We start from the raw sequence: 27,412 nt of genomic DNA on the forward strand, positions 1-27,412 counted from the left end.
TAGGCTTCATGGCATACCAGTATCTATCATCTCTGACCAGGGTACGTAGTTTACATCATGGTTCTGGAGAGCCGTAAAATGAGAGTTGGGTAGTCGGGTAGAGTTGAGTACAATATTTCACCCTCGGACAGACGGGCAGTCCAAGCGCACTATTCAGATACTAGATGATATGCTTCGTGCTTGTGTGATAGATTTTGGGGGTGCTTGGGATCAGTTCTTGCCACTTGCAGAGTTTGCTTACAATAACAGTTATCAGTCGAGCATTCAAATGGCATCGTATGAGGCCTTATATGGTAGGCGGTGCTAGTCTCCAGTGGGTTGGTTCAAGCCGGGCGAAGCTAGATTATTGGGTACGGACTTGGTTCAAGATATTTTGGAAAAGGTTAAATTGATTCAGGATCGGCTTCGTATAGCTCAATCTAGACAAAAGAGTTATGCGAATCGGAAGGTTCGTGATGTTGCATTCATAGTTGGTGAGCGGGTCTTGCTCCGGGTTTCGCCTATGAATGGTGTTATGAGTTTTGGGAAGAAGTGAGAGTTGAGCCCTATGAGATTCTTGAAAGAATTGGAGAGGTGGGTTATAGACTTGCACTACCATCTAATCTCTCTGCAGTTCATCCAGTGTTCCATGTTTCCATTCTTTGAAAGTATCACGGCGATCCGTCTCATGTGTTAGACTTCAGCTCAGTCCAGTTGGACAAGGATCTATCTTATGTTGAGGAACCAGTGGTTATTTTGGATAGACAGATTAGAAAGTTGAGATCGAAGAGCATTACTTCAGTAAAAGTATAGTGGAGGGGTCATCCAGTCGAGGAGGTGACTTGGGAGACCAAGCATGATATACACAACCGTTATTCTCATCTTTTCACCACTCTAGGTATAATTCTAAACCCGTTCGAGGACGAACGTTTGTTTAAGTGGGGGGAGAATGAAATGACCCAACCGGTCGTTTTGAGTATTACAACTCTGTTTCCCCAATTATTTCTCAATTTGTGCTTTACAGTTGTTATATGTCTTGTCGGGGTAATTGGTTCGGGTCTGGTGAGGTCTTGGAATGAATTGGAACGCTTAGTTCTAAATTCTAAAATTTAAATTAAAAAGGTTGGCTGGATGTCGACCTATGTGTAAACGACCCCGAATTAGCATTTTGATGATTTCAATAGTTTCGTATGGTAATTTTGAACTTAGGAGAGCGTCCGAAAAATTATTTGGAGGTTCGTATTTAAATTAGGCTTGAAATGGTTAAAATAGAAATTAGAGTTTGGAAGTTTAACTGGAGAGTTGACTTTTTGATATCGGGGTCGGAATCCGATTCTAGAAATTTGAATAGGTCCGTTATGTCATTTATGACTTGTGTGTAAAATTTGAGGTCAATCGAACTTGATTTGATAGGTTTCGACATCGAATGTAGAAGTTAAAAATTCTTAAGTTCATTAAGCTTGAAATTGGGTATGATTCGTGGTTTTAGTATTGTTTGATGTGATTTGAATACTTGACTAAGTTCGTTTGATGTTTTAGGACTTGTTGGTAAATTTGGTTGAGGTCTCGGGGGCCTCAGGTCAGTTTCGGATGGTTAACGGATCGAATTCTAACTTAGAAGAAAAATTTGAAAGTTTCTACCATTGGATGTAATCACACATGCAGAAATTAGCTCGCAGAAGCTACCATGGCAAGTGCAGAAGCGGACGAGGGCTTGGTGAGGTAGTGGTCGCAGGTGCGGACGGGTGGTCCGCAGAACCAGCATCGCACCTGCGAAGGTTCGATAGCAGAAGAGGAAATAATGGGGGCCAGGCGGCTTCGCAGAAGAGGACAGCTTCTCGCAGAAGCGAGTCCGCAGAAGCGATGAAGCCGTAGAAGCGAAGGAATTCTCGCATCTGCGAGACCGCAGATGCGGCTAAAAATCTCGCAGAAGCGGAAACCCTTGGATAATACAAAAACATAGAGGTTCCGAGTTTTTGCAATTTTTGGGCATTTCAAGCTCGGGCTGTGCGATTTTGAGGTTTTCACAGGAATTCTTAAGGTAAGTCACTTATGATCATTTCTACTCCATAATATTGAATTATCATCGAATAATCCTACTAGATTGCGTATTTTTGAGGCATAAATCGGGAATTTGGGCCTAGGGATTTGGAAATAAGATTTGATGATTTGGAGGTTGAGTTGATGTCGAAATTTGGTAAAAATTATATGGTTAGACTTGTGGTTGAATAGACTTTCAGATTTTGTAACTTTTGTCAGGTTCCGAGACGTGGGTCACACATGCGAATTTTGAGTTAAATTTCAGATTTTGTTAGAAAATTTATATTTTCATATGGAAATTATTCCTATAATTTGTATTAGCTGAATCGAATTAATTATGACTAGATGCGAGTCGATCAGAGTCAAAAAATTAAGGGAAAGGCATTCTACTTGACTGATTGAGCGTGATTCAAGGTAAGTGGCTTGTCTAACCCTGTGTGGGGGAAATTCCCTTAGGATTTGAAACTGTTGTAACACTTTGTGATATGTTAGCACCGTGTGCGCGAGGTGATGAGTGCGCACACGGGCTAAATTTGGAAATATCGGTTCTTGCTGAGTAATCTTCTTTTAAATTCTTTAACTGAGTTGCCTTAGTATATGTAGTGATCATGATTATCCTAGTATCACATGTCTACGTGTCTTAACTCTTACTTGCAATATGTGCAACATGCTTAGCTGAATTACCTGCTTTCCTCGATTTGATTTAAATCTTTAACTGTAAGATTTCTGGATGAAAAATTTGTTGTTCCTCTGATTACCTGTTGCATATTTATTTTGGGACTACGAGGTGGTTCGTCGGGAGATCCCCATGTACTGCATATTTATTTTGGGACTACGAGGCAATTTCCCGGGAGATCCCCCTGTACTGCATTTTTATTTTGGGACTACGAGGTGGTTCCTCGGGAGGTCCTCTTGTACTGCATATTTACTTTGGAACTATGAGGCGGTACCTCGGGATATCCCCTTGCATATTTACTTTTGGGACTACAAGACGGTATCTCGAGAGATCCCCTGTTGAGCATTTACTTTTGGGACTATGAGACGGTATCCCGGGAGAGCCCCCTATTGTTTACCTCTATTTGCCGTGTTATTTACTCCTCAGTTATTTAATTATATTATTATATCCTCTGTCTTAAATTTTCCTACCGAGGTTAGGCTTGGCACTTACTGGGTACTGCTATGGTGTACTCATACTACGCTTCTACACATTGTTTTGTGCAGATCCAGGTACTTCCTACCAGAACAGGTATCAGTGAGCTAGTCCGTACGCGGAGACTTCAAGGTATATCTGCCAGCGTCCCCTTCTATCCTTATTATGTTGTCTTCCTTATTCTCTTTAAAATCTTATGTACCGAGACACTTAGTATTTCTCTTAGAAGCTTGTGACTTGTTTCTACCAGGTCTTGGGAGATTGTAGTTCTTTGACTCGCAATTTTCATCTATTACAACTATTGAGGTTTGAGTTTCAGACTCTTATTATACTATTCCGCAATTTGTTAGGCTTACCTAGTCTTAAAGACTAGGTGCCATCACGACATCCTACGTAGGGTGAATTAGGGTCGTGACAAAAACCATCTTCCAAAATCTTAAGAATAGGATAACCGACGCCAAAGGAAAGTGGAAGGAAATTCTACCTGAAGTTCTTTGGGCATATCGCACAACCTCGAAATCCAGTACCGGGGCTACCCCATTCTCATTAGTTTATGGCGCTGAAGCTCTAATACCAGTCGAAGTTGGAGAGCTGAGAATTCGGTTTTGATATGCAACAAAGGAATCAAATAACAAGGCCACGAATACGAGCGTATAACTATTGGACGAAAGGCGTGAAACCGCCCTCATCCAATTAGCTGCCCAAAAGCAACGAATCGAGAGATACTACAATCGAAGAACTAATCTTCGATATTTTAATGTCGGGGACTTAGTGCTAAGAAAAGTCACCCTCAACCCCTGAAATCCTAATGAAGGAAAATTGATTCCGAATTGGGAAGGACCGTACCAAATTCTCGAGGTCACCGGAAAAGTGTCTTACAAGCTCAGAGCAATGAATGGGGAACAACTACTAAGAAATTGGAACATATCTCACCTAAAACGGTACTACTGTTAAGGTACGCTCTTTTTTCATTCCTTTTTTCAGATTAACACATGCAGGTGGTCGACAAGAAATGACGATGGATTTTTTAGCGAACGACACAAAATCTTTAAGTCTGAAAGCACACGTTGCACTCTTTTTCTGTCAGACCCAGTTTTGTCCCAAATGGGTTTTTTCGGCGAGGTTTTTAACGAGGCAACGATTAATCGTGCTAATTTAGTATCAAACCCGATTATGAATCGGCATCGGAGATCCATTCGACATTATCTGAGGTTCCTTTGCAACCAACCTCGAATATTGTGGGGGCTACCCTCGGATATGCGAATATCAACTCTAGAAAGGAAACTACTTCATAAAAGGAGGATCTCTATAGCTAGGATTTATTGTAAGGGTCAAACGGTCAAATCAAACCGTGGCCATATAGATTGCTCGAACCCTATTTTGATCGAGAATAAAGATAAGCATGTTCCTTACAAAAATTGCTCGAACCCTGTTTCGATCGAGAATAAAGAGAAATATGTTCCTTACAAACATCTTATGATTTAAAAACATTTCGTACTTCTGAATATAAACAAGCCCAAGGGCAATACTTAACCGGAATACGAATGATCTCTCCCTCACTCGGGGACTGCCATCCGACTCAAATATCCCAAATCATCGGGCCTCGGGAGCAAAAAACCTAATAGGCAACACCCCGATTTCTAAAAGTCACGGCCACCCTGCTCGGGAACTATTATCTCGGGAATGCATTGATAAAATGGGAAATCAAGCCCAATGGGTAGCTACCGAACTAAAAGGCTACGACCAATTTAACACGACTTGGAGACGTCCGAAATCCGTAACAGAAATAGGCCTTCAAAAAAATAAAAAAATCTTTCACAACCGGTTCTAAAAAGGCTACCCTCAGCAAAATCTCAGACTTAAGATGTTTTTCGGGAAAACTTTGATAACATCGAACCCCGATAATGCCTAAATCCATAAATGAAATAAAGGAAAGGTTTGTTCGAACCCTCGAACACAACCTTATTTTATGCTAAGGCATTTTCAACCTTTGTAAATACACAGAAAAGAAAAAAGGAAAAATACGAGAGCCAAAAGGGCAAGAAAAACCTTATATTTATATACAATAGTTTTTACAAAGGCCATATCGGCCTAAATTTACAACGGCCAAAAACAAATGGCCTCAAAAAATAAAAAATAAAAAATTCTAAGAGGCTTGGTCTTCATCGGAGGTCGCATCTCCATCCTCGGAATCTTCTTTTTCTTTGGATTCACTTGAACTCTCGGAGTCTTCCTCAAGGAAGGCTATCTTCCGGGCCATGGCTTCCTCTACTCTAGCCTTTTCGATCTCAGCCATGATTTCGAAGCCCTGGGCCTGAAACCATTCGAGGGCTTCCCTTCGAGCCTGACATTTCGCATATTCGACCATGCCCTTGGCCTTGGCCTGGTCGACTTTGACATCGACCCTAAACTGGGCCACTTTAGCATCGTCTCTTTTGTTGGCCTCGGCCACCTCAGATCTGGCTACGGCCACCTCGGATCTGGCCACTTCGAGTTTATCGACCAAGCTTGCCTTATCATAAATGGTCAAATCCAACCGATGCTGAATCCTCTTGATCTTCTCGACCTGCACTGAGGCTTTCTCTTTTGCAGCTTGGAGCTGGGTCTCGGCCGACTCCAGTTGAGCTTGGACGATCTCCTTTTTCGAGGCTAGAATGTCCATGTTCATTTTGAATTCTTCCGCCTCGGCATGTATCGCATCCACCTGCGTTTGGAGTCGTACGATTTCTTTGAACCTCTGTAGGGCCTGCAGAATCGGATCATTAGTAGTTATCTGCAATTCATCTTCACTATTGTGAAGCACTCGAAATACCTGCTCAGCCATCTTGGCATGCTCATCCCGAGCCGTTACCAAATCTACCCAAAGCTTCTCATTAAGAAGCTTATAGGTGTCACTATTATCAGTGAGGTTCCAAATCTCAGCCTCATGCTCCTCCCGGATTCAGAGAAAAGCCTCGTGATGCAACACCGAAGCCTGCAAAACAAGGAAGAAGATGTTATAATTATCTACAACTCCAAGTATAAAAGAAACATTAGAGATACCCTCGAAGTTACTCGATTCAGAGCATGTTAGGCCTCATTGAAAAGGCAAGCAGCTCCTACCACGTTCATCACGGCTTGATCCTCTTCAGTCACCAAGGATCTAAGGTAACTAGCAATCCCCACGGGGGGAGAGAAAACTCGGGCATCCTCCGGGATGGAAAGCACTATTTTCCGTCTACGATCGGGATTAACACTCGGGGCCGGGAATCGGTCCACCAGTTTTGGGCTCGATGAAGACCCGATAGCTCCCGACCATGATGCTTTCTTCGGTACCGATAATCCATCAAACCTGATAATATCCTCCGAGGCACCAGACTCGAGCCCATCCAAAAAGCCATGAATATCAGTCGACCCCTGAATACCCCCGTAAGATTGACTTTCCAAGATGTTAGCTTCACGAATCATAGCATCCGAAATCTGAGGGGATCCTGTAATGTCGACTATCCCTATCTCGTCCCTCGAGACATTGTCTGCTGCCCGAGAAGCCTTTCCCCCGGTCTCTCCTTCGACCATCTCAGCTCGGGACGGAATGTCCTCAAATTTTCCTTGTTCATGAATTATGTCCAAAGCTCCCTTATCAAACTCCGCCGATTCGGAGGATTTTTGTATCACAACATTATCCTGCACACAAGCTACTTCCTCTTCTGCTTCTTCGGGCGCATCCCTTAATCGGCGGATCAAGTTTGAAGGCATAATACTGGAGCCCCCCTTGGGCTTGCGAGACTTTCTCGCCGGTATTTTATTTTCCGAGACCGGGGAACTCGGAGCCCCTTTTCTCTTCTTCTCTTTGACCTACTTTGGAGCAGGGACTTTTTCGTCACCATATGGGGGCCTCATCGCAACGTCCTTCCTACAAAGGAAAAAAGGGGAGAAAATCAAACGATAATCATTCTAAGAAAGAAACTCACCATGATTGGGTGACTCCCATCGACCCTTTGATAATTTCATTCAAGCACGCTAGGAGTATGGTCTCTGCAACACCAAGCCTTCAACCCATTGCTTAAGTTCCGGAATCGACTCCGGCATCTGGGCCACAACTGTAACAAACATAGAAAAAGTAGATAAAAAAATAAAAAATAGAGCAACAAAATTAAACGTTCAAAAGGGATACTACTCATGATTCATATTCCATTTTCTCAGGAAACGGCATGTCATCAGCGGGGATTATGTCCAAAGATCTAATTCGAACAAATCGGCACATCCAACCTCGGTCATGAGTCTCGTCTATACTCGAGAATAGGGCTTTGGTGGCTCGGCGAGCAAGCTTGATTAGCCCTCCTCGATAGAATCGGGGACTGTAAAAGCGCATAAGCTGATCGAGGGTGAAAAGACACCCCTCGATTTTGCTCGAGAAGAATTGGAGGAGAATCATTATTATCCAAAAAGAAGGAAGGATCTGGCCGAGGGTCACGTCGTATCTCTTATAAAAGGCGATGATGACAGGGTCTAAGGAACCCAACGTGAAAGGTTAAGTATAAACACTTAAGAACCTCTCCACGTGGGTAGTACTCGATTCTTCAGGCGATGGGACTACCACATGTTTTTCACCCTAGTTGCATTTCTTTTTCACTTTGTCGAGGATTTTCTCGGTGATTGTACACTGGTACCTCGAGATAGGCTCACATCGGCCCAGTACCGAGGAGGATTTTTCGACCTTAAAGTCGGTGACGATTGAGCATCCTACCAGAACGAATTCCTAAGGGTGAGGCTCCACCGCATCTTCACCACCGGCGGGTCGTGATGAAGAAACGACCTCTTTTTGCGGCACTGTTTTGGAGGTTTTCGCCATTGATGAACAAGGGAAAAGAGAATTAGGGTTGTATGCGGTGTGAAAATTATAAAGCAAATGGATTTTTTGAAGAATATGCTAGAGTAGAGAAGAAGCTTTGAGTGAAAACTTTTAATGAGGAAAGATTGGGTTCGCATAGGTTGTTGGCGACAGTTCGGAACCGATAATGGCCGACCAACAACTGTCAGGTATTTAATGCCTTGGTAACTGGACCGATGGGACATTTCATCACATACGTCATAATCGGGCTCATCGCTGACGTCACAACCCATCAAGTTGGAGTTCAGAAATTCATATTGTTTCTCGTCATCTTCTTTCCGAGAAATAAGGGATCTATCTGTATATGTTCAAAACCGAGCTTGCCCTTTATATGACTAATCGAGACTGGAACATGATAGATCAAGGTTCAACCTCGTATAATGACAAGCTATGATGCGAAGTTAGGTTGCCGAACTCATGACCCAATGATCGGCCAAGATCGAGATCGATCAAAATAGAGACTAGTCGAGATCGGTCAAGATCGAGACCAAGCAAAATCGAGACCGGTCAAGATCATAATCGGCCAAGATCGAGAAAAATGGAGACTGGTCGAGATCGGTCAAGATTGAGACCAAGCAAAATCGAGACCAGTCATGATCATGATCGGCCAAGATCAAGCAAAATAGAGACTGGTCGAGATCGGTCAAGATCGAGACAAAGCAAAAACGAGACCGATCAAGATCATGATCGGCCAAGATCGAGATCGAGCCAAAAAAATAAAAAAAACTGGTATATCCGCAATTAGGGCGAGAATCTTGGCGAAAATCTCGACGCATATCAAGGAAATGCTAATTAATTAATCTATCATGAGATTCCTTCTGTACTTTTAATTATATTCAAAATAGGACTTTCCTACTATATAAAGGGTTTTTGATCATTTGCAGAGGGGGGTTGTTGTCTTTTTTGGGAAAGGAAAGCAATACACTGCCTTATTTTAACTCTTAACACCTTGTTACTCTATTTATACATTAGCATAATTTTTCATTGGTAGGAGAGTAATCTAACTCGAAAGCCAAGGCTAACTGATCCGCTTGGTTTGCATTTATTTCTTTTACAGTTAATTTCGATATTCATTTACATATTTTCTCAATTTGTACCAAGTTATACTACGTATGCTTAAAATCGCATATAAATTTAATTGTTATCCGTTTTTCGGATAAACAGGGAATTAGGCCAAAAACCCTATGGTTAAATTTTTGGGACAAATGAAAAACCTCAATTCTCTTTACTTTGGTAGATTAGATCCTATACACTAAATTTCACAAAAAGATATCCATGGATCTAGTAAAGCAACTTTGATTTCGTTCTTCTCCGGGGTAGAAATTGGGAACTTTTTTTCTTGCTCATGGAAGAACCAAAATTTGTATGCTAGTACAATAATACTCTTTCTGTCTTAATTTATGTGATATTTGTCGCTTATTTAGATTCAAACTTTTAAATTTTAATTATATATTTGAATATAGAATATTTAAATTTTTTGATATATAAGTAATATATTTGAAAACTACGTAAATATATACTATAAGCCACAATAATTGATATTTAAAATATGTCAAAATTATGGTATATGATCAAAAAATGATTGTTTTGACATATTAACGTAAATTGAGACGGAAAGAGTACTAAATATCCAAGATTTCTATTTCCTAGTCCATTAGAAAGAAAGAAACTGTTGCACGTGGCCACTCGTTTCTTTCATTTCTTGCAAATGATAGTAATTGTCAATAACTGTCTGTTAGTGCAAGTGACTGAATGAGTGGGTGTAGTTGAGTAAGACAATATGGATGGCTTCAAATGTTTAAGGCCAGTTTTCCAATTTTATCCTTCAAACATGATTGCATTCGGACTCTCCTAGGATACAACGGATTTGTCATTTAGTCCTACAATACAACTCCAAAAGGAACTATTATGCTTGACCTTCTACTAACTTCTTCTCGAAGAGTTTGAATGTGTACGTACCTTTCAGCTCGCATCCATTCTTGATCTTGACTTCGAAGATTACTTCCTCCTCCTATTTGGCACGTGTTTGACAAGTGGACTTCAACATGCATAGTATCCATTCTAGAAAATAAACTATATGTTAAAATGATAAGTACTTTTTCATCTATTAATATGTAATCTTTATTAAACCTTCATTTGTATATCTTTTATCGTGGAATGGAAACACAAATGAAAAAAGAAATATTGAATTGGGCTAAGAGATGTTAGTTTTTCTTTGGTCAAATAACCAAATAGAGGAGGGGAGTCTAGCTTGAAGCAACGGTAAAGTTATCTGTGCATGACGCTCGCATTTCATATTGACACTATTGATCCTTCTAATTTGGGAGGGTTTTAAAAAAAAAAATTAAAAAAAATTAACTTGCGAGAAAAATATTTAAGTTTTATGCATAATCGATGTAAATAAGATTTACACAATCATGTCACTTATTAAGTAATTACTTAGAGATTTTATGATAAATATGGAGTAATTATTAATCTGAAAAGAATGATAACTAACGTTCTAACACAAATTACAACTCACTGATAATACTAAAGGAAAATATATTTTAAGTGCATATAATTAAAAAAATAATTAATTTTGTCTTATGATTTTCAAATGTCAAAGATTGGTCAATAGCAGCCTAAATAATCCTAATACTCTAGATAGCTATATTCCACAAAAGGAAGGAAGGAAGAGAAGCAGGAAAGTAGAAAGATTCACAAGTTGCCACATCAGCAAACACTTAAGACTTGGAATTTACTTTTATCTCAAACCAATCCACTCGTTCCAAAAACGCTGGGCTTAGGATATTTCTAAAAATATCCAGCCTGTCCCCTCCAATTACATACCGTGTTCTTTCGCCCGCGTCATCAACCTTTTTTAGCTTTATTATTGTTTCAGTTATCATAGCTTACTTCCCCTATATATAGACGCTCGCCTTTCATACCAGAAAAGAAAAAACCTCCAACTGACCAAACATCCAACACTACTAGACTGTACTCTTTACTCTCTGAATATATATATATATATATATCAGTGATCAAGAATGGATATCTTTCGAAGTTATTACTCCGACTCACTTACTGAATCTTCATCACTTTCTGATAACAGCAGCTCCCCATGTAATAGAGCTAATCTTTCTGATGAGGAAGTTTTGTTAGCTTCAAATAACCCCAAGAAGCGAGCAGGGAGGAAGAAGTTTCACGAAACTCGACACCCAGTATACAGGGGAGTGAGGAAGAGGAACTCAGACAAATGGGTTTGTGAAATGAGACTACCAAATAAGAAATCAAGAATATGGCTTGGAACTTACCCCATTGCAGAAATGGCGGCCAGAGCTCATGACGTGGCAGCTATTGCATTGAGGGGTCGTTCTGCTTGCTTGAACTTTGCAGACTCAGTTTGGAAGTTGCCTATCCCAGCTTCTACCGACGCTAAGGATATTCAGAGAGCGGCGGCGGAGGCAGCCGAGGCTTTCCGGCCATCTGAGTCAGAAGCAATTTCAGGTGAATCATGTGCTGGCACTACTCCTGAAACGCTAGAAAATGATAAGTTTTTTATGGATGAGGAAGCTCTGTTTTGCATGCCGGGATTGCTAGCGAGTATGGCGGAAGGATTAATGCTGCCTCCACCTCACTTCGTAGATGTTGGAGATTATGTGGAAGCTGCTGACATGCATCTATGGAGTTATACTATTTAAAAAACTTCTGGTTATATTGCCTCTTTCGAACAATCTATATATATCTATATCATCTTCCCTATAAGTATATATAGTCAATATGCAATTAGAATGCTCGAGGTTACTTAAATTAGGATTTAGTTAGGAGATATATACTGGTAGTTTCGTACTCAAATATTTGGAAGGTACGAATTTACAATAGCGTTGTAAATATTTGGTTAGGCAAGTGAGAAACAAAAAGCTTTGTTATTTTCATGCCATTGTATTTGAATGAAATAAGTGGCCAAGTAATTAATCTAGGACCTATTTCATCTGTTTTGGAGTATTCAATATTTTTTGCCTTCCAATATTATTATTAATAAACTTTGACTAATATTTAAAAAATGTATTATTTTGCCACTTTTGATATTTATAAAAAGTTACTTCTGAGTACTTTTTCTTTGTAGCTTTAGTATCTAAATTTAAAATTTTAACCCGATCCTAAGCGAAAATTATGCGAGCTGCTGAATTTAAACTAACTTACAGCTAGCGTGAACTACTGAAAGCCATTCTCCTCCTTGTAATTAACTAGAATTTCATTTAAGTACAAAGCGTCTCCTAACGTCATCTGTGGCCGTTGGTTTTACAACCACAGAATATTGTCGTTGATGGGACCTTCATAGTACGTACGAGACTAAAATATACATGGACGACAACCAAAGAGTAGAGGCGGAGGGGATGCACGTTCGGCCGAATCCAGTAGCTTTTGTTCAAATTATGTATTTATTTTAAGAAATTTATTGGATATATAAAACTTATTAATTTAAAACCTAATAACTTGAAAGGATTACAATCCCAAACCCATAGCGTTCAAATCTTGACTCCGCCTCTGCCAAAGAGCCCTACTAAATCCTAATAGCATGGCATGAAATGACACCGTACTTAGGAGGATTTGAAATGGTTTGATATTAATGTACAGCAAATAATAGCATATTCACAATAATATATTTGGAAATTTACTATCAAATGATAAAATTTCACGAAAACAAATCAGCCTCAGGCTGCAATAAGTGTAAGAATACTAAACATGATTCTCAGAACACCATGAAGCATATGGAAACACACTTCATAAATTATTCACCTCAAGGAGCTTTAAATGACTTGATCTTGTGCCCTAGCTCAAGTAAAGTTCACGCCACATAAGCACAAAAAGCAACAACAGATTTTCAAATGCTATTACAAGCTACTGGAGAAGAATTTGAAAATCAAACAGTGAATCCAACCCTAGACCTACTGAAGTTGGAAATAGAGAAACTCGCATGGGTAGGCATCTCCTAGAAATGCACACAGCGAGAAAAAAAAAGACAGCCTGCTGACAACTAACAAAGACCTTACAAGCAAATAATTTCATACATAATTAGCAGTTAGAAGCACATGATTGTTCAATCTACTTTGCTTTCTTGATGAGAGTTGTTGTCCTGAATTCACTGTCATCCCGCACAAAGCTCCACCACAAGCAGGTCAGAGGGATGGTGGTGGCATGCCATAGAGCATGGGCATCCACAAATCCCCTATAGGGAGGAAAGTCATATAACTCAAGGAGTGTAGCGAGACCTCCACCAATCACCACAACCCATAGTTTCCAGCGTGACGGATGGCGAGTAACCCCTGCCCAGACAGCCCATAAGATAAGCTGCAGCATGCCCATAGACATACAGACTTTCATGTTCCACCCTGCAATGTGATCAAGCAACATCAGTTTTCCTACTTTGCGATGCTTCATACATTCATGAAATCTAAAGAGCCACTACAATCATGCATCATTATTATTTCATACTGACACAAGGCAAGTATTTGCAACTAAAATTGGAAAGTCAAGATATTACGCCCCAACTTAATAATAGCATCTGATATATCTTCTTCTCTTCAGTTGATACACAAATTGCTTCAATAGTCTCTGCATTTTCTCATCATTATTTTATTTTTGTCGTGTTACTTATTTCCCGTCAAACTTTCTATTGTCAAAAACAATTGCACGGGCATCTTAAATTATAAGGACCTAAAGTCTTTTAATTCTAAAGGTACAGCACATAAACTCATACCTAGACAGATTTAAGGTCACAGAACGTAACAAGTTTATGATAATTAGTTCATTTATTAAGTTTAGTGTTACATATGGAGTAGTTAATATTTTTGTTATTAGGATATTAATTCCCATAATAATATGAACAGAAAATAGAGACAACATGGTTCGAATATGTGATGCTACTGATCATTGAGAAACTAAACACAGTTAAAGATCAAAAGAGAGAAAGATGAAATAGAGGACAAATAGGAAACTAAAAGTGTTGATGTTACAAACTAAATTTGTTTATACTGCAAAATCATCCAAAAATTTGCTGTTTCATTTTCAGTTAGCAGGAGATTGTGCAAGGCACACTTTATCACGATCATACATTATTCTATAGAAGTGGTGATGAAAGTGACATACCATAGTCAAGCTGGTAACAGTTCAGATACAAGATGTGGGTTGTCACAAATGCGAGAATGGGAGCAGAAGCCATTACCCTTGCTGCCTCGTCTCTCACATTGAAGACTCGCAATACAGCCAGGATCAGAGAAAACCCCAACAATGCAACGGCAGACGAATAGTCTAGCTTCTCAGTCAAGTCTACGTCTCTAAAGAGAGTTACAAAACATCAGAAGACAGAACATGGAAATTCGCAAATGAGAAACCGTAAGCTATTTGATAAAATAAAAGAAGAGAAAAAATGTGCCTGACTAGATAATTTGATGAATATATGTACACCTATTTACAAGTGTTTAACAGAATACATATGGGTAGTAACTAACTTAAGAACTTAAACTTCTAATATCTTAACACTGACATTCTCATGGACCCCTTAAATTTAATTGGAAAAACCAAATTACTTATTTTGACAACACATAAGAGCAAACAAACCTTGGAATCGTAAAAAGTCACCAAAAGTCACTTGAATAGAATCGGAATGACTCAGAAAAAAAGAGTCACTAATATGGTGCCACGGAGATCCTGTATGAAAATCACTGGAAAAGCATAACCGCTGGGATCTTATAGGAAAGTTCAGGTCGTAGGGACCGTTACTGGATTAACTGCCAAAATACTAGCCAGAAAGAACAGGTGTCATTGCAATGTTCATTAGAAAGAGGGGTGATGCTGCCAAGACAGTCACCTGAAATAGATGCAGTGCCGCTGCAACGGTCACCGAAGAAGAAGTGTGGTGCCGCTGAAACAGTAACCAGAATTTTAGAAGTGACGTTGCTAGAACAAATATCAGAATAAAAGAACTTTAAAAAAGAACAAAAAATTTTGCTTCGGTCAGCAGGTGGCATGAGGCTGTCATGTAATAAGCACAAATTACTTAAATCTCAGTAAGATCGTAGAAACTTCGGTACTGCGTGGAAGTAAGCGGTGATATATCTGTGACTTATAGCCTCTTTGGCCAAGTTTCTTTTTGGCCAAAAGTGCTTTTTTCTAAAGTTAAGGTGTTTGGCCAAGCTTTTAGAAGGAAAAAAAAGTGTTTTTGAGTAGAAGCATAAGCGATTTTTGAGAAGCAAAAAAAGTAGCTTCTCCTCAAAAGCACTTTTGAGAAAAATACACTTAAAACACTTTTTGAAAGCTTGGTCAAACAGGCTATTAATAATTAGATGGATACAAGAGCAATTATTGATAGGTGTCAAACATAATACACATATTATATTTGTCTAATGTGAAAGAATATCTAACTTTACCATTTCCAATGTTCCAATTCTGACATTATAACATCAATGATTAACATTTTAACAAGCTAGAACATTATAAAACCAAACATATATATATTTGCACAGGTGCTGCCCCAGAAGAAATAGTTTTATAATAATCCAATATGGTTTACCGTAATTAGAAGCTAATCTAATTTTCAGCACAATTACTGAAGAAGTAGTGGCCTCAAACAACACCCAGAATCAAACAGTTAGAGATTCGCAAATAACTAGTTTAGATACACCAAACAGTGTTGTCCACTATGCCCTTAACAATTCCACTCATAAGGAGAAGCTAGAGAAACATAAATTGTCCTCCTCACTCCTCAGACACCAACATAATAATTTGCAGCCGTGGTGCTCATATGATCTCTGTGGCACAAACGCCCAGAAAATTGAGAAATTGACAATCTCATATAGAAGGTTATGTTGTCTTGCATCTGAAAGTTCTGTATATATATGCTTCCCAGGACATATATGACAAATCCAAAATGTTAGCACAATTATGAATTATCCATGACCATGCCAGAAAAAGCTTGAATCATATATTGATGAGAAGCCAACAACCAAGAAGGAAAAACTATATATATTCAGAAGACAGTTTCAAGCTACTTGAAAGAAAGAGAGAACTATAAAAAAGAGAACAATCTCTCACCTACTATGGAAAACAGCACTCCAAAACCAGGAGTTCAGTGAAAATATAGCATAAATATGCCACAGGCCAGTATACTCATAATATGGCTTTTTGTTTGGCCTAAAGGGCAGCTTGTAATTCACCAAAATGAAAAAGGATACCCATCCATGGAATTGTACAGCAAGGTTAAGAGCCGAAAGAGCTACAGAAACAGGTTCCTGGAATGAAAGACTTTGTTTAGGATACTAACCATAATAAAGCTTAAATTAGCCTGCTTAAGAAGGAGGAAATGCTTAGTAGTGTGAAGAACCTGGATTCCATTGACACGCTGAAAAGGCCATTTTCCATGATATTTGACAGGCTTAAGACCAAGTTTCTTCCGCTCTTCTTCTCTGGAAAGCATGCAGTGGTAACGACAATCACTAAGGCAGTCCCATTGTTTCCATCTCAGATAAAGTGGTTCCTGCAGATACCATGGACCATCAATGGGACTCCCACCAGAAGTAAAATTACAGTGTTGAGAGCATTTGTTCCCCACGCATCCAGTCTTCTCACACTGATCAACACAAGCTCTGTAAAACCAGCAATTTCAAATATAAAAGGGCATGAAGTGAACATAACATCAAAAAACTTATTGCAGATTAACCATAGATATTCGAATTTCTCCCGGGATTCAGCCCGTAAAGCCATGCAAATTAGTGAAACCCAGGTGTCGCCTAAGACCCCAGAAGGTAGACTTGGCCATGGAAAAGCAGGCTAGAGGATTAAGGTTTCTAAAAGAGTATTACACATGCATTACTTTCATGTATTCCCTGTTGGAAAGTTTAAGGAACAATAAGATTCAGAAATTAGAGAAAATATTGGTTACATGTATATATGGCTCGAGAGTATATATAGTCCTCAATAGTCCTTTATTGTGTTCCACATCCAAAAAGAGTCTACCAGATCCGACCTCACTTGTCTGTCAAAGCATATGTGGAGTTTCGGTTCTTCACTGATTTTGGATCATAAATGAGCTTTGCAGCATCTAGGGCTTCCTTCACTTTAATTTGGCCCCACTTAACAGCATAACCCACAGTAGCCTGGTTTATTGGGCTAATGGAAGTATGTCACAATTGGTAAACTTACATTGAACCAAAGAACTAAGAAATAGAGAGAGCAATGATTTGCATCAAGTTAGGTTTCAGTACAGAAGCAAGAAGCCGCAGTTGTCAGGATTACACAGGCATCTGACCATTGAACGTTATCATATTAAAGTTGTCTTCAATCCAACAAAAATTTTAAAGAATTTGGAATGCAATATCTACTTCAAGTTTACTCTAGACTTGTGGACAATTCCCGATACCAGATAATGCCTCTTTTTCATGTGGGGATGAGGGATGGGCAATTGAAGGGCCATTAACTAGGTATCCTCAGTGGAGCTTTCATAGGGAGTGAAGATCACCAACCATAGTCCCGGAGGACATAATAATGCCTCCTGTAATTAATAAATACAGGCAGCCTAAAGCAACTCATGGACATCAATTTTCTCTACAATTTTTTTCCTTGCAATTCCATTATATAAATACATCCATCAATAATAACTGTGATAAAATGCAATTGCAGGACTCTCTAAATTTATTAATCAACCCAAATATATGAGAAAAACGAAATACGGATCTTCACAAAAGTTGAACTGACTAAAAAGAGAATTTGTTTTTGTGCAAATTCTCAGATGCTTGGTTGTCTAATTTACTTTATAAAAAAATTAAATTAGCAAAGGTAAAGTGAACACCATCATTAAAGGTATCAGGTAACTCCATTCGTCAACACTTAAGCAGATCGAAAGAAATCTAAGTCCATTCATTTGAAGGAGGAATATGAAACTTGCACGGTACGACCAAGAACAGGTAGCTTCATGCCACTGGATAGAGCTAAATTTCTCCTCCTCTTACAAATTACTACTAGCTTTTAACCTCAATAGACAACAGAAGATGTCTCTTCATCTTGCATTTTCTATGTCCAAGCTCACACTAAATCAAGTAAATTATGACCTTCAAATCTACTTGACAAAGGCTCATCAGTTGATTCCACTTTCCAGAAATCAAATTGAACAGAAATATCAGAAAATATACAAAAAAACGAGACAAATACTAGCATTCAATTGCTTCCGTTTATTCTAGCTGTAAATCAAGCAATATCAACCATTAAATCTCAGGGGAAAAAACGCTTATAAATTGAATTATTTACCACGAATTAACTAGAAGTGAAAATGAACCGGATATAGAAATTGCATACTTATATTAATAAGAGCAGGTCAAAATAGTAAATATGAGTAAAGCTGAGGTTACCTGTAAACCGGATCGGCATCGCCGGCACTGGCATGAAGGAGTCCGAAAATGGAGAAAAACACAGCAAGGAACAGAAGCAAACGACACTGTGCCATCAGATTCGCGATAGAGAAGGGAACGGGAACTAAAATTCAAAGTCACGAAGAATTTCTACGGATGAAAGTGAAACTTTGCGTACTGAGTTGACTGATTAACTTCCATCAATACCGCACTGTCTTTAAAAGAGATTGACACAATGATGAACCGATGAATTGATTTGATTTGACTGTAAACATGCGGAAACGATGAACAACGTCAATTTATTGCAGGGCTTTTGGGAAGATGAGTGGGGTGAGCGACCGGTGCGTTGAGGAATCTCGTGAGTGGAGCACCCCGAGATGGCGTTTCACGATAAGACACGTGGAACATCTCCAATACTTTACGTTTTTACCCTTCATCTTTTAACTAATTCTACTGAACCCCTTCCTTACCTTTTCGTAATATCTTGATGATGGCACTGGATATGGTGATTTCAGCCGGCGGATCCACCCTCAGGGTGGGTGGTATGGAACCCAATACGTTGGTCAAATTATTATATATTTATGTAAAAAAAATTTAAATTAAGTTAAATATTTGATCTTATCACCCCAATCACAAACTAGACAAAAGTGTCATCGTTGATATATTTTTGAAAGCTTTTTTAGTGTGTAAAATTTAAGTTTAAATTTATCTTGAATATTGTGTGACTTTCTTTCGTTGTGCTTTTTATTTTCTTTATCCCCGTCATTTTTCTTTTTGGCTACCTTCTAATTTTCTATTTATCTTCTATTATTTTTTATATTTTTTCCCTCTTTTCTATTATTTTATCTGTGATCTTTAGCAAGAATACTCAAAAAAGAGCCTCCAAAATTTAAAAATTCTATAAAATAAGCATTTCTCTTAATCTCAAAATTTTTAGTTTTTATTCTTTCAAAATAAAAAAACTTGGGTCTTGATCGAAATTTTGGATTGAGATCAAATTTAATTTTTATAATTTTTTTTTATTATAACTGTCACGACCCCAAATTTTCCTCCATAGTATGTCGTGATGGCACCTAGTCTCTAAGACTAGGTAAGCCTATCAATGCGGAATAACAATAGAAACCTGAACTAAATAAACCTGCAATTCACCTAATTACAACTCCCAAAACCCGGTAAGAATAAATCACAAGTTTCTAAGAATTTATCTTTAATGCCTTTATACATCAACGTCTAAAGAAAATAAGGAAACAAGATAATAAGGATAGAAGGGGACTCTGGAGTCTGCGGACGCTGGTAGATATACCTCGAAATCTCCTCGTACGGCTAATTCACTAATGTCTGGTCGGATAAATGTACCTGGATCTGCACAAAAAGATATGCAGAAGCGTAGTATGAGTACACCACAGCGGTACCTAGTAAGTGCCAAGCCTAACCTCGGTAGAGTAATGACGAGGTCAGGTCAGGCCTTACTGGATTAATAAAAGACATGGTGAAATGTATAACAATATAATAAAAATAAAATGACAATGGAAATGAATCAAGTAAATAGTATGCCACCATTTAACTACACAGAATAAGGGTAAATAATATCTCGCGGAAACAAAATATAATTTTTCAACTTTTAAAAAAATCACAACAATAATCAAAGACAACTACGGCCATAAATAAATATCAACAAGGGCACTCACGAGGTACCGCCTCGTAGTCCCAAATCATAAATAAATTCACAATATCTCATTTCCTTATATCACCGCGGGAGCCTTCACATTTAATTTTTAAAGAAAATATTTTTCCCGAAATAGCATCCCGCGTTTTAGCCACCCTTATCACACCGCATGACTTCTAGTAGTTCCCCTACTAGCCACGCGTATCAAGCCACCCTTATCTCACTGCATGCGTTTTAACACTCACACCTTATACCACCGCATGTGTATCAATATCACAATTTGCACCTCAAGTGCCCAAATATTTTAACTTGCCAAAATAAATCAAAATCAGAATATTTTTCCACAATAAGGAGCTCACGACTCAATCACAGTAAATATAAAAATCTTCACAAATATTCAGCAAAATAATATCCATTATTTCCATAATACGGAGCTCACAGCTCAATCACAATGAATACAAAAATCTTCATAAAATATTCAACAGAAATAATATTTTCACAAATTTAACATCTTGAATTAACATTCAATTATTAAATGTAAAATATTTATTTTTTTAATAACAGTTAATTTAAGGAAATTCAACCTTCAAATAATGCACAAAATAAAAGAAAGCAAACAATGCCACGCGATCTCAAATAATGCCACGCGATCGTGAACAATTTTTCAAATAATGCACAAAATAAAAGAAATGCAATCGCGAACAATCACACGCGATAGCGAAGCACAGTTTTCCACTGCTCAAGTTTAACCCTACGCAATCGCAAATAATGCCACGCGATCGCGATGCACAAGATTCCAACTCTACGCGATCGCATCCCTCTTCACGCGATCGCATAGAGCAAACGCATGGCCCAGCTTCCTCTCAAGTTTCCCCTACGCGATCGCAAACAATGTCACGCGATCGCGATGCATAGACTGGCCCAACCTATGCGATCGCTATTGACCTCACGCGATCGCGAAGAACAAAATCAACACTGCCTCAACTAAGCCTACGCGATCGCGTACCAATCTTCGCGATCGCGAAGAAGGTTTGAAACACCAGCAAACAGTACCTACCAGCAGTGCCAAAATAAAGAAAAATAATCTGAATATCATCTGAAATACGCCCGAACCCCTCGGGACCTCAACCAAATATACCAACAAGTCCTAATACATCATACGAACTTAGTCGAGTATTCAAATCACATCCAACAACGCTAAAATCACAATTCACACCCCAATTCAAGCTTAATGAAACTTAAGAATTTCTAACTTCTACATTCGATGCCGGAACCTATCAAATCAAGTTCGATTGACCTCAAATTTTGCACACAAGTCATAAATAACGTAACGAAACTATAAAAATTTTCAAAATTGGATTTTGACCCCGATATCAAAAAGTCAACTCCCCGATCAAACTTCCAAACTTAAATTACTATTTTAGCAATTTCAAACCTAATTTAACTACGGACTTCCAAATAAAATTCTGAACACGCTTCTAAATCCAAAATTACCATACGAAACTGTTGGAATCATAAAAATTCTATTTCGGGGTCGTTTGCACATAGGTCGACATCGAGCCAACCTTTTCAACTTAAGTTTTAAACTTTTGGAACTAAGTGTTCCAATTCATTCTAAAATCTTTTCGGACCCGAACCAACTACCCCGACAAGTTACATAACAGTTTTAAAGTACAGAATGAGCAGTAAATAGGGGAACGGGGCTACAACTTTTAAAACGACTGGTCGGGTCGTTACATTAACATGAAAATTTGTGTTATTCTATGATTCTTAAGAGGGGTTGCTCTGATGATAAGCAACCTCCACTTCCAACCAAGAGGTTGTGAGTTCGATTCACCCCAAGAGCAAGGTGGGGAGTTCTTGGAGGGAAGGATGCCGGGAGTCTATTGGAAACAGCCTCTCGACCTCACGGTAGGGGTAAGGTCTGCGTACACACTACCCTCCCCAGACCACATTAGTGGGATTATACTGTGTTGTTGTTGTTGTTGTATGATTCTTAAGTACAATTTAAATCTATTTACTATTAAACTATGATGAATATTTCGCAAGCATTGCCTAGAAAAATATGAGATTTATAATTTTAATATTTGGGATCTTGTAGTTTATCTAATTCTGCATTTACTTATGGGGTATAATTTATCTATTGATTTTTTTTTCTTATTCTGATTGGTGAAATTCTCAATGTTATTTTACTTGTGCAAATTTATTTTTAGCATGCAAAAAAAATGTAGTTCCCTAGTGAAAATATTGACTTTACTTGTATTGTTAATAATAAAGGCGCAATTCCTTCTTTAAAATGCTAATTACATTTGCTTCTCGATGTTTGAGATGTAATTTTCATATAGAAACAACAACATACTCAGTGAAATCCCCACAAGTAGGATCTGGGAAAGAGATGTAATTTTCATATTTGCAAATAAAAAAATACCTATTAAATTACCCGAATAAACTAAAAAAAAAAATGAACCGAAGAAACGTTCAGAACAAACTTTATATTAGTTATTACAATGTGTACGTTAGAGGAAATTGTGGTACCCGCCACCTTCAATTCCTAGATCCGTCTCTGGCTATATATATTCCACTCTCACCCCCTTAAACAGTCCGTATAAACTTGCGAGTGAAGTAGCAAGCCAAATCAAATTATAACATGTGATAGCATGTGAAATTTTATTTTTCTAAGATTATTAATTACGTAATATTTTATCAAAATATTTATTTGTAATTATCTTATAAATAATTTGATTGTGTACATCAAGAATTTAAACACTTCAAAGGAGAAACTTTATTAACGAAAGGGCTTGGCAACTAATTGAAAAGCTAAAAAGATTGTTGATAAAATAAGTTTAAGAATTCATTGAGACTTCAATCTGGAACTATGTAATGTAATACTCCACTGTAACTAACGTATAGACTCTGTTGCTATAATGCATATAAACTTAAAATATTTGAAAGTATAGAGTAATATGTTGAAGAGGCAGAGAAGCACTCGGAAGAGCCCGCGCTTTTCCAAACTAACGTATTTATGTACAATGAACTTTGCACTACCCTAAGAGAGTAGTAATAAATAAAGTACATATTTTACTATAATATCTATAATAATAATATCATTTTAAAAAGTTTTGAAAAATAATTTGAGGAATGAGTAGTTAATGATAAGAATAAAAGAGAAATTTTATTTTGGTCAATGAAGTGGGTGAAAACTATGAGATCTCAGGTTCAAATCTCAGTGGAGGCAAAAATACACTAGGCAATTTCTTGCCATATGTCCAAACCTTAGCGGGTAGAGTTACATGGTATCTGTTGCTGGTAAGAGATGACAGATATCCTGTGAAATTAATCAAGGTATACGCAAGCTAACCCGAGCACCACCGTTATTAAAAAAAAATGAATTTCATTTTGTTTTTCTCTAAATTTATTAATATGGACAAGTAAAAATAAAAATACATTTTTAGTTTAACAGACAAGTAAAGTTTGCTAGTTTAGCATATATAAAACGGATGAATATGAAGTAAGATTATCATGAAACCAAATTAATATACAGAGACAACTCAAATAAAATACCATAATAAGAAAAAGATGCTAACACATAAAATTAAAAAATGATGATTGATACTAAGAGGTCTTACTAGTGTTACATGATATGAGATAAATAACAATATGAAAAGTAAGTTGCATAAAATGGTCGTGAGACTAACGATAATATATCTAAGTGAATAATTAGCCTCTAAAAATGAGCGTCATAGAAATATGAATCATATCATATTGACGATTATTTCACCTTCGTTTGAACTCTATCTCCACATTATTCTTATACCAAAAAGTAAATTTATTTTCTAATGGTTGATGCATAAATTTATACTACAATCAACAGGTAAATGGAAAGTCAGTATAAATGATAAAGGCGTATTAATTCATGGCTTTATCCTTTCAACTCCTTCATAAGAGTTTGTCACTGCAATAGGTAGGCGTCGGACAATTCAGATTAAATATGAAATTTTCTATTTGAGTTATTGATTTTTAGACCGAAGAAATTAGAATTCAAATCCAATCCAAATAAGCTTATATTGGATCAATTTTTTTAAGTTCGAGTTGGGTTAATCAGTTCAGATATTTCAGATCTTTTTTTCCGCCTATAAATTGAGGTTCTTCTTCTTGTTACAAAAATAAATATCCAAATCAAATATTCACATTTTGCCTTAATAGTGCCATAAGAATTAACGATAGTAAAACTATATTAAAATAATGAAGTATTCTCACCATGACGTAGTAATTAAATGTTAAGAATTGAGTTTTGATAATTAACAATTGTATCCAGTGAACGTGTGATGAGAACCAGGTTCTCAAAGTAGCTGCTGAAGGTTCTTACAAGACAGTAACTTTTACACAAAAGTACTGCAGTCCGATATTGCTGGAAAGGACTCTTGTTTGTCATCATCAAAAAGGAAAAAATTGTTGGAAATTGGTGAATTTTGGTTTTGATGATTAACAAACATGGCAGATATATTAGGTTGGTCGAAAGACCTGACCCTGCTGGGTTGGTCGAAAGACCTGGCCCTGCTGGGTTGGTCTTGCAGAGTGTTGGCACTTAATCCTAGCGGGAGTATGATTCATTTTTGAGATAGATATTATCTTATTTCGTGTTTTATGACCTACTAGCCACCTAGATAATAGAGAATCTTGGTAAATTTTTATTGTTAACGTGGAGACCAAGTTTGTAAGAAAATAGAGTTAAAAGTGGGTTTATTTTAGGAAAAGAATCTAATTTTTTCTATACTTCCTTTATTCTCTAGGGTTAGGAGGGAGATCTTTAAGGGATATATTTTGCACGAAATTAGTGAAAATTAAACAGGTTTCTTGCTGAAAAAAAAAATTAGAATTAGAGTAGGAAACAAATAAGGAAAATCATGTGGTTATAAGAATTTTTTAACCTGAGACTGCTCATTGTTTTAGTATTGTGAGAAATCCCAGAGGCGTGTCGTGATTTTTACTCCTTTGAACAAAAAGGTTTTCCACGTAAAAAATCTCATATGTATTTAATTTCACACTTTACTATTTCAGTTGTTTAACGAAGGAGTAGATATAAGAACCAAGTTCTTATACAGGTGTCTAAGGGTGCACCAACTCAACAATTAGTATCAGAGCAAGTTCTCAGCAACAAAGGCTAACACCTGAAGAGATCCTAAATATAAGTGCACCACCTAGAATGAATGTGAGACAATCTACCACTCGTCCACCACTGTTTAATGGCCAACACTATAGTTGGTGGAAAAATCACATGGAAAATTTCTTGCAAACTGAAGACTATGAATTGCAGGAAATAGTTACTGATGGACCTCTAATTCCTACCAATAAAATTAGGGATGGACAAAAGACGTCTAAGATTAAGGGGGAATTCACTGCTAAAGATTACAAGATATTGGAGAAGAACGCTAAGTCTATCAAGATACTAACTTGTGAACTGGTCCAGATGAATATAACAGGATTTGCAAAAATAAATTAGGATGCCTTGCAAATTGCTCATGAAGGTACTAACCAGGTAAAAAGGGCTAGAATTGAACTCCTTATGAGATAATATGAATTATTTTCTATGGATGATAGGAAGACAATAAAGGAGATGCATGCTCGATATATTTTTATTACTAATGAACTCCAATCTCTTGGAAAAGTATTTTCTTCTGAAGAACTTGTCAGAAAAATCTTGAGGATAATGCCATTATCATGGGAGAATAAGGTTACATACATCCAAGAAACGAAGGAGTTAAATAAATTGACAATGGATGACCTAATTGGAAACATGCTGATTTATGAGCTTCGTAAGAATAATCAAAGCAAGGATGAGCCAAAAAATAAAATAAAGTCCAGCCTTAACAGCAGATATGAGTGATGAATCTGACTTTGATGAGTAAGAACTTGATATACTAACGTGCAAGCTAAAGGAGTTTTTCAGAAATGAAAGAGCAGAAACGGAGAAGGAACAGTCAAAGGACCTGGTCCTTGAGCACTTCAGTTCCCCAAAGAGGTCATTTTATAACAACTTGAGAAGAGTCATGCTAGCAGCCTTTCATGATAGTTCCGACGAAGAATCATAAAGCGAAGGTGATGAAGATGGATTTCTTCCTATGATGGCTATGAGTGACTCAAAATCTGAGAATAAATCTATTGAGGTAAACCCTTCCGGTCTCAAAGAAAATATTCATGCACTATCTAAGAAAGAATTGATGCCTGTAGTGCTCTCTTTGATGAACGAAATTGATAGGTTGAGTGCTGATAATAATTAATTGGTTAATAATTTTTCAAGTGTTAAACTAGACTACTTCAGTCTTGAACATAATAATGTTGAACTTGAAAACCAAATAAAAGATCTTAAGGAACAGATTCACGTTCTTAAAACTGAAAATGCAGCACTCAAACTTGAAAATCTGAAATCAAAGGAAGTACTAAATAAAGGTAAGGGATTAATTAGTGAGATTCAGATTGCTCTTAAAAGGGAATTGAAAAGGACAAAAGAAAAATGGTACCTTGAAACTGAAAAAAATAGATTACTTGAAGAGAATCTGAACAAAGCTAATTATGAACTTACCAGAATCACTAAGTGGAACAAATTCTCGGATGCGCTAAATTGGCCGAAAGAAAATCATAACAGGAATAAGACTGGAATTGAATATACGAAATCTTTGTCTACGTTGGATCCTAAGTATGTAAAAGTGCATAAAAATAAGTTGTGCACACATTGTGGTAAAACTGATCACTTTAAGGATAGTTGTACAACTTTATTTAAGGCAAAAATAAAAAATAAAAAATATATTTTACCTAGTTGGACTAAGAGGTACTTTATTCATCCTTTTTTTTTTAAAGAAAGGACCCAAGCTAGTATGGGTTCCTAAATCTAACCTCTAATTTAGTTTTGCAGGCTAAAGTGAGAGGGAGCAACCAATTATGCTACTTGGATTTGTATATTGTTTGCTCAAGGCACATAACTGAAGATAAACCAAATGTTCTCTCTCGGACAGCCTTCAAAAGAGGGAGTGTGTCATTTAGTAAGAAAGGCTAAATTATTAATAAAGATAAGATAGGTAAGTCACTCTCTCACTCTATAGATTATGTGTATTTGGGTGTGGATGGTAAGCTTGAAAGTACTTATGTGATTTTTGATGAGTCTGATGCTTTAGTTGAGAAGAATGTGCTGGATGATGACTTTAAAATGAATATTATTTGAAGTCAAGTTTCAAGTGAAAAGAAAAAATTATAAGCACACATATTGAGAAATGAGTCAAGGAAATTGGTCTTGAAGTAGGCTCATCTGGAGATGGGCATGATTTAAATTA

General features: G+C 37.4%; 2 protein-coding genes across 2 annotated transcripts; one reads left to right on the forward strand and one right to left on the reverse strand.

The window, feature by feature from the left end:
- The first annotated feature begins 10,951 nt into the window (after window positions 1–10,951).
- Window positions 10,952–11,953, forward strand: LOC107791506 (dehydration-responsive element-binding protein 1E). Its single transcript, XM_016613591.2, has one exon. It carries the CDS (start codon window positions 11,066–11,068, stop codon window positions 11,717–11,719), a length of 654 nt encoding a protein of 217 aa, XP_016469077.1. The 5' UTR covers window positions 10,952–11,065; the 3' UTR covers window positions 11,720–11,953.
- A 1,115-nt stretch (window positions 11,954–13,068) lies between these two features.
- On the reverse strand, window positions 13,069–18,557 carry LOC107791510 (post-GPI attachment to proteins factor 3-like). The gene is given in 5 exon segments (NM_001325520.1): window positions 13,069–13,411; window positions 14,169–14,356; window positions 16,113–16,309; window positions 16,402–16,663; window positions 18,422–18,557. Coding segments are annotated over 5 exon segments (1,029 nt in total). The 5' UTR covers window positions 18,517–18,557; the 3' UTR covers window positions 13,069–13,124.
- Between the last annotated feature and the right edge of the window lie 8,855 nt (window positions 18,558–27,412).

The sequence above is a fragment of the Nicotiana tabacum genome, chromosome 4 (assembly GCF_000715075.1).
Source record: "Nicotiana tabacum cultivar K326 chromosome 4, ASM71507v2, whole genome shotgun sequence".
Taxonomy (NCBI): Eukaryota; Viridiplantae; Streptophyta; class Magnoliopsida; order Solanales; family Solanaceae; genus Nicotiana; species Nicotiana tabacum.

Excerpts from the sequence above, each read along its gene's own strand:
- LOC107791506 (XM_016613591.2), top strand. The coding sequence starts at position 11,066 with ATGGATATCTTTCGAAGTTATTACTCCGACTCACTTACTGAATCTTCA.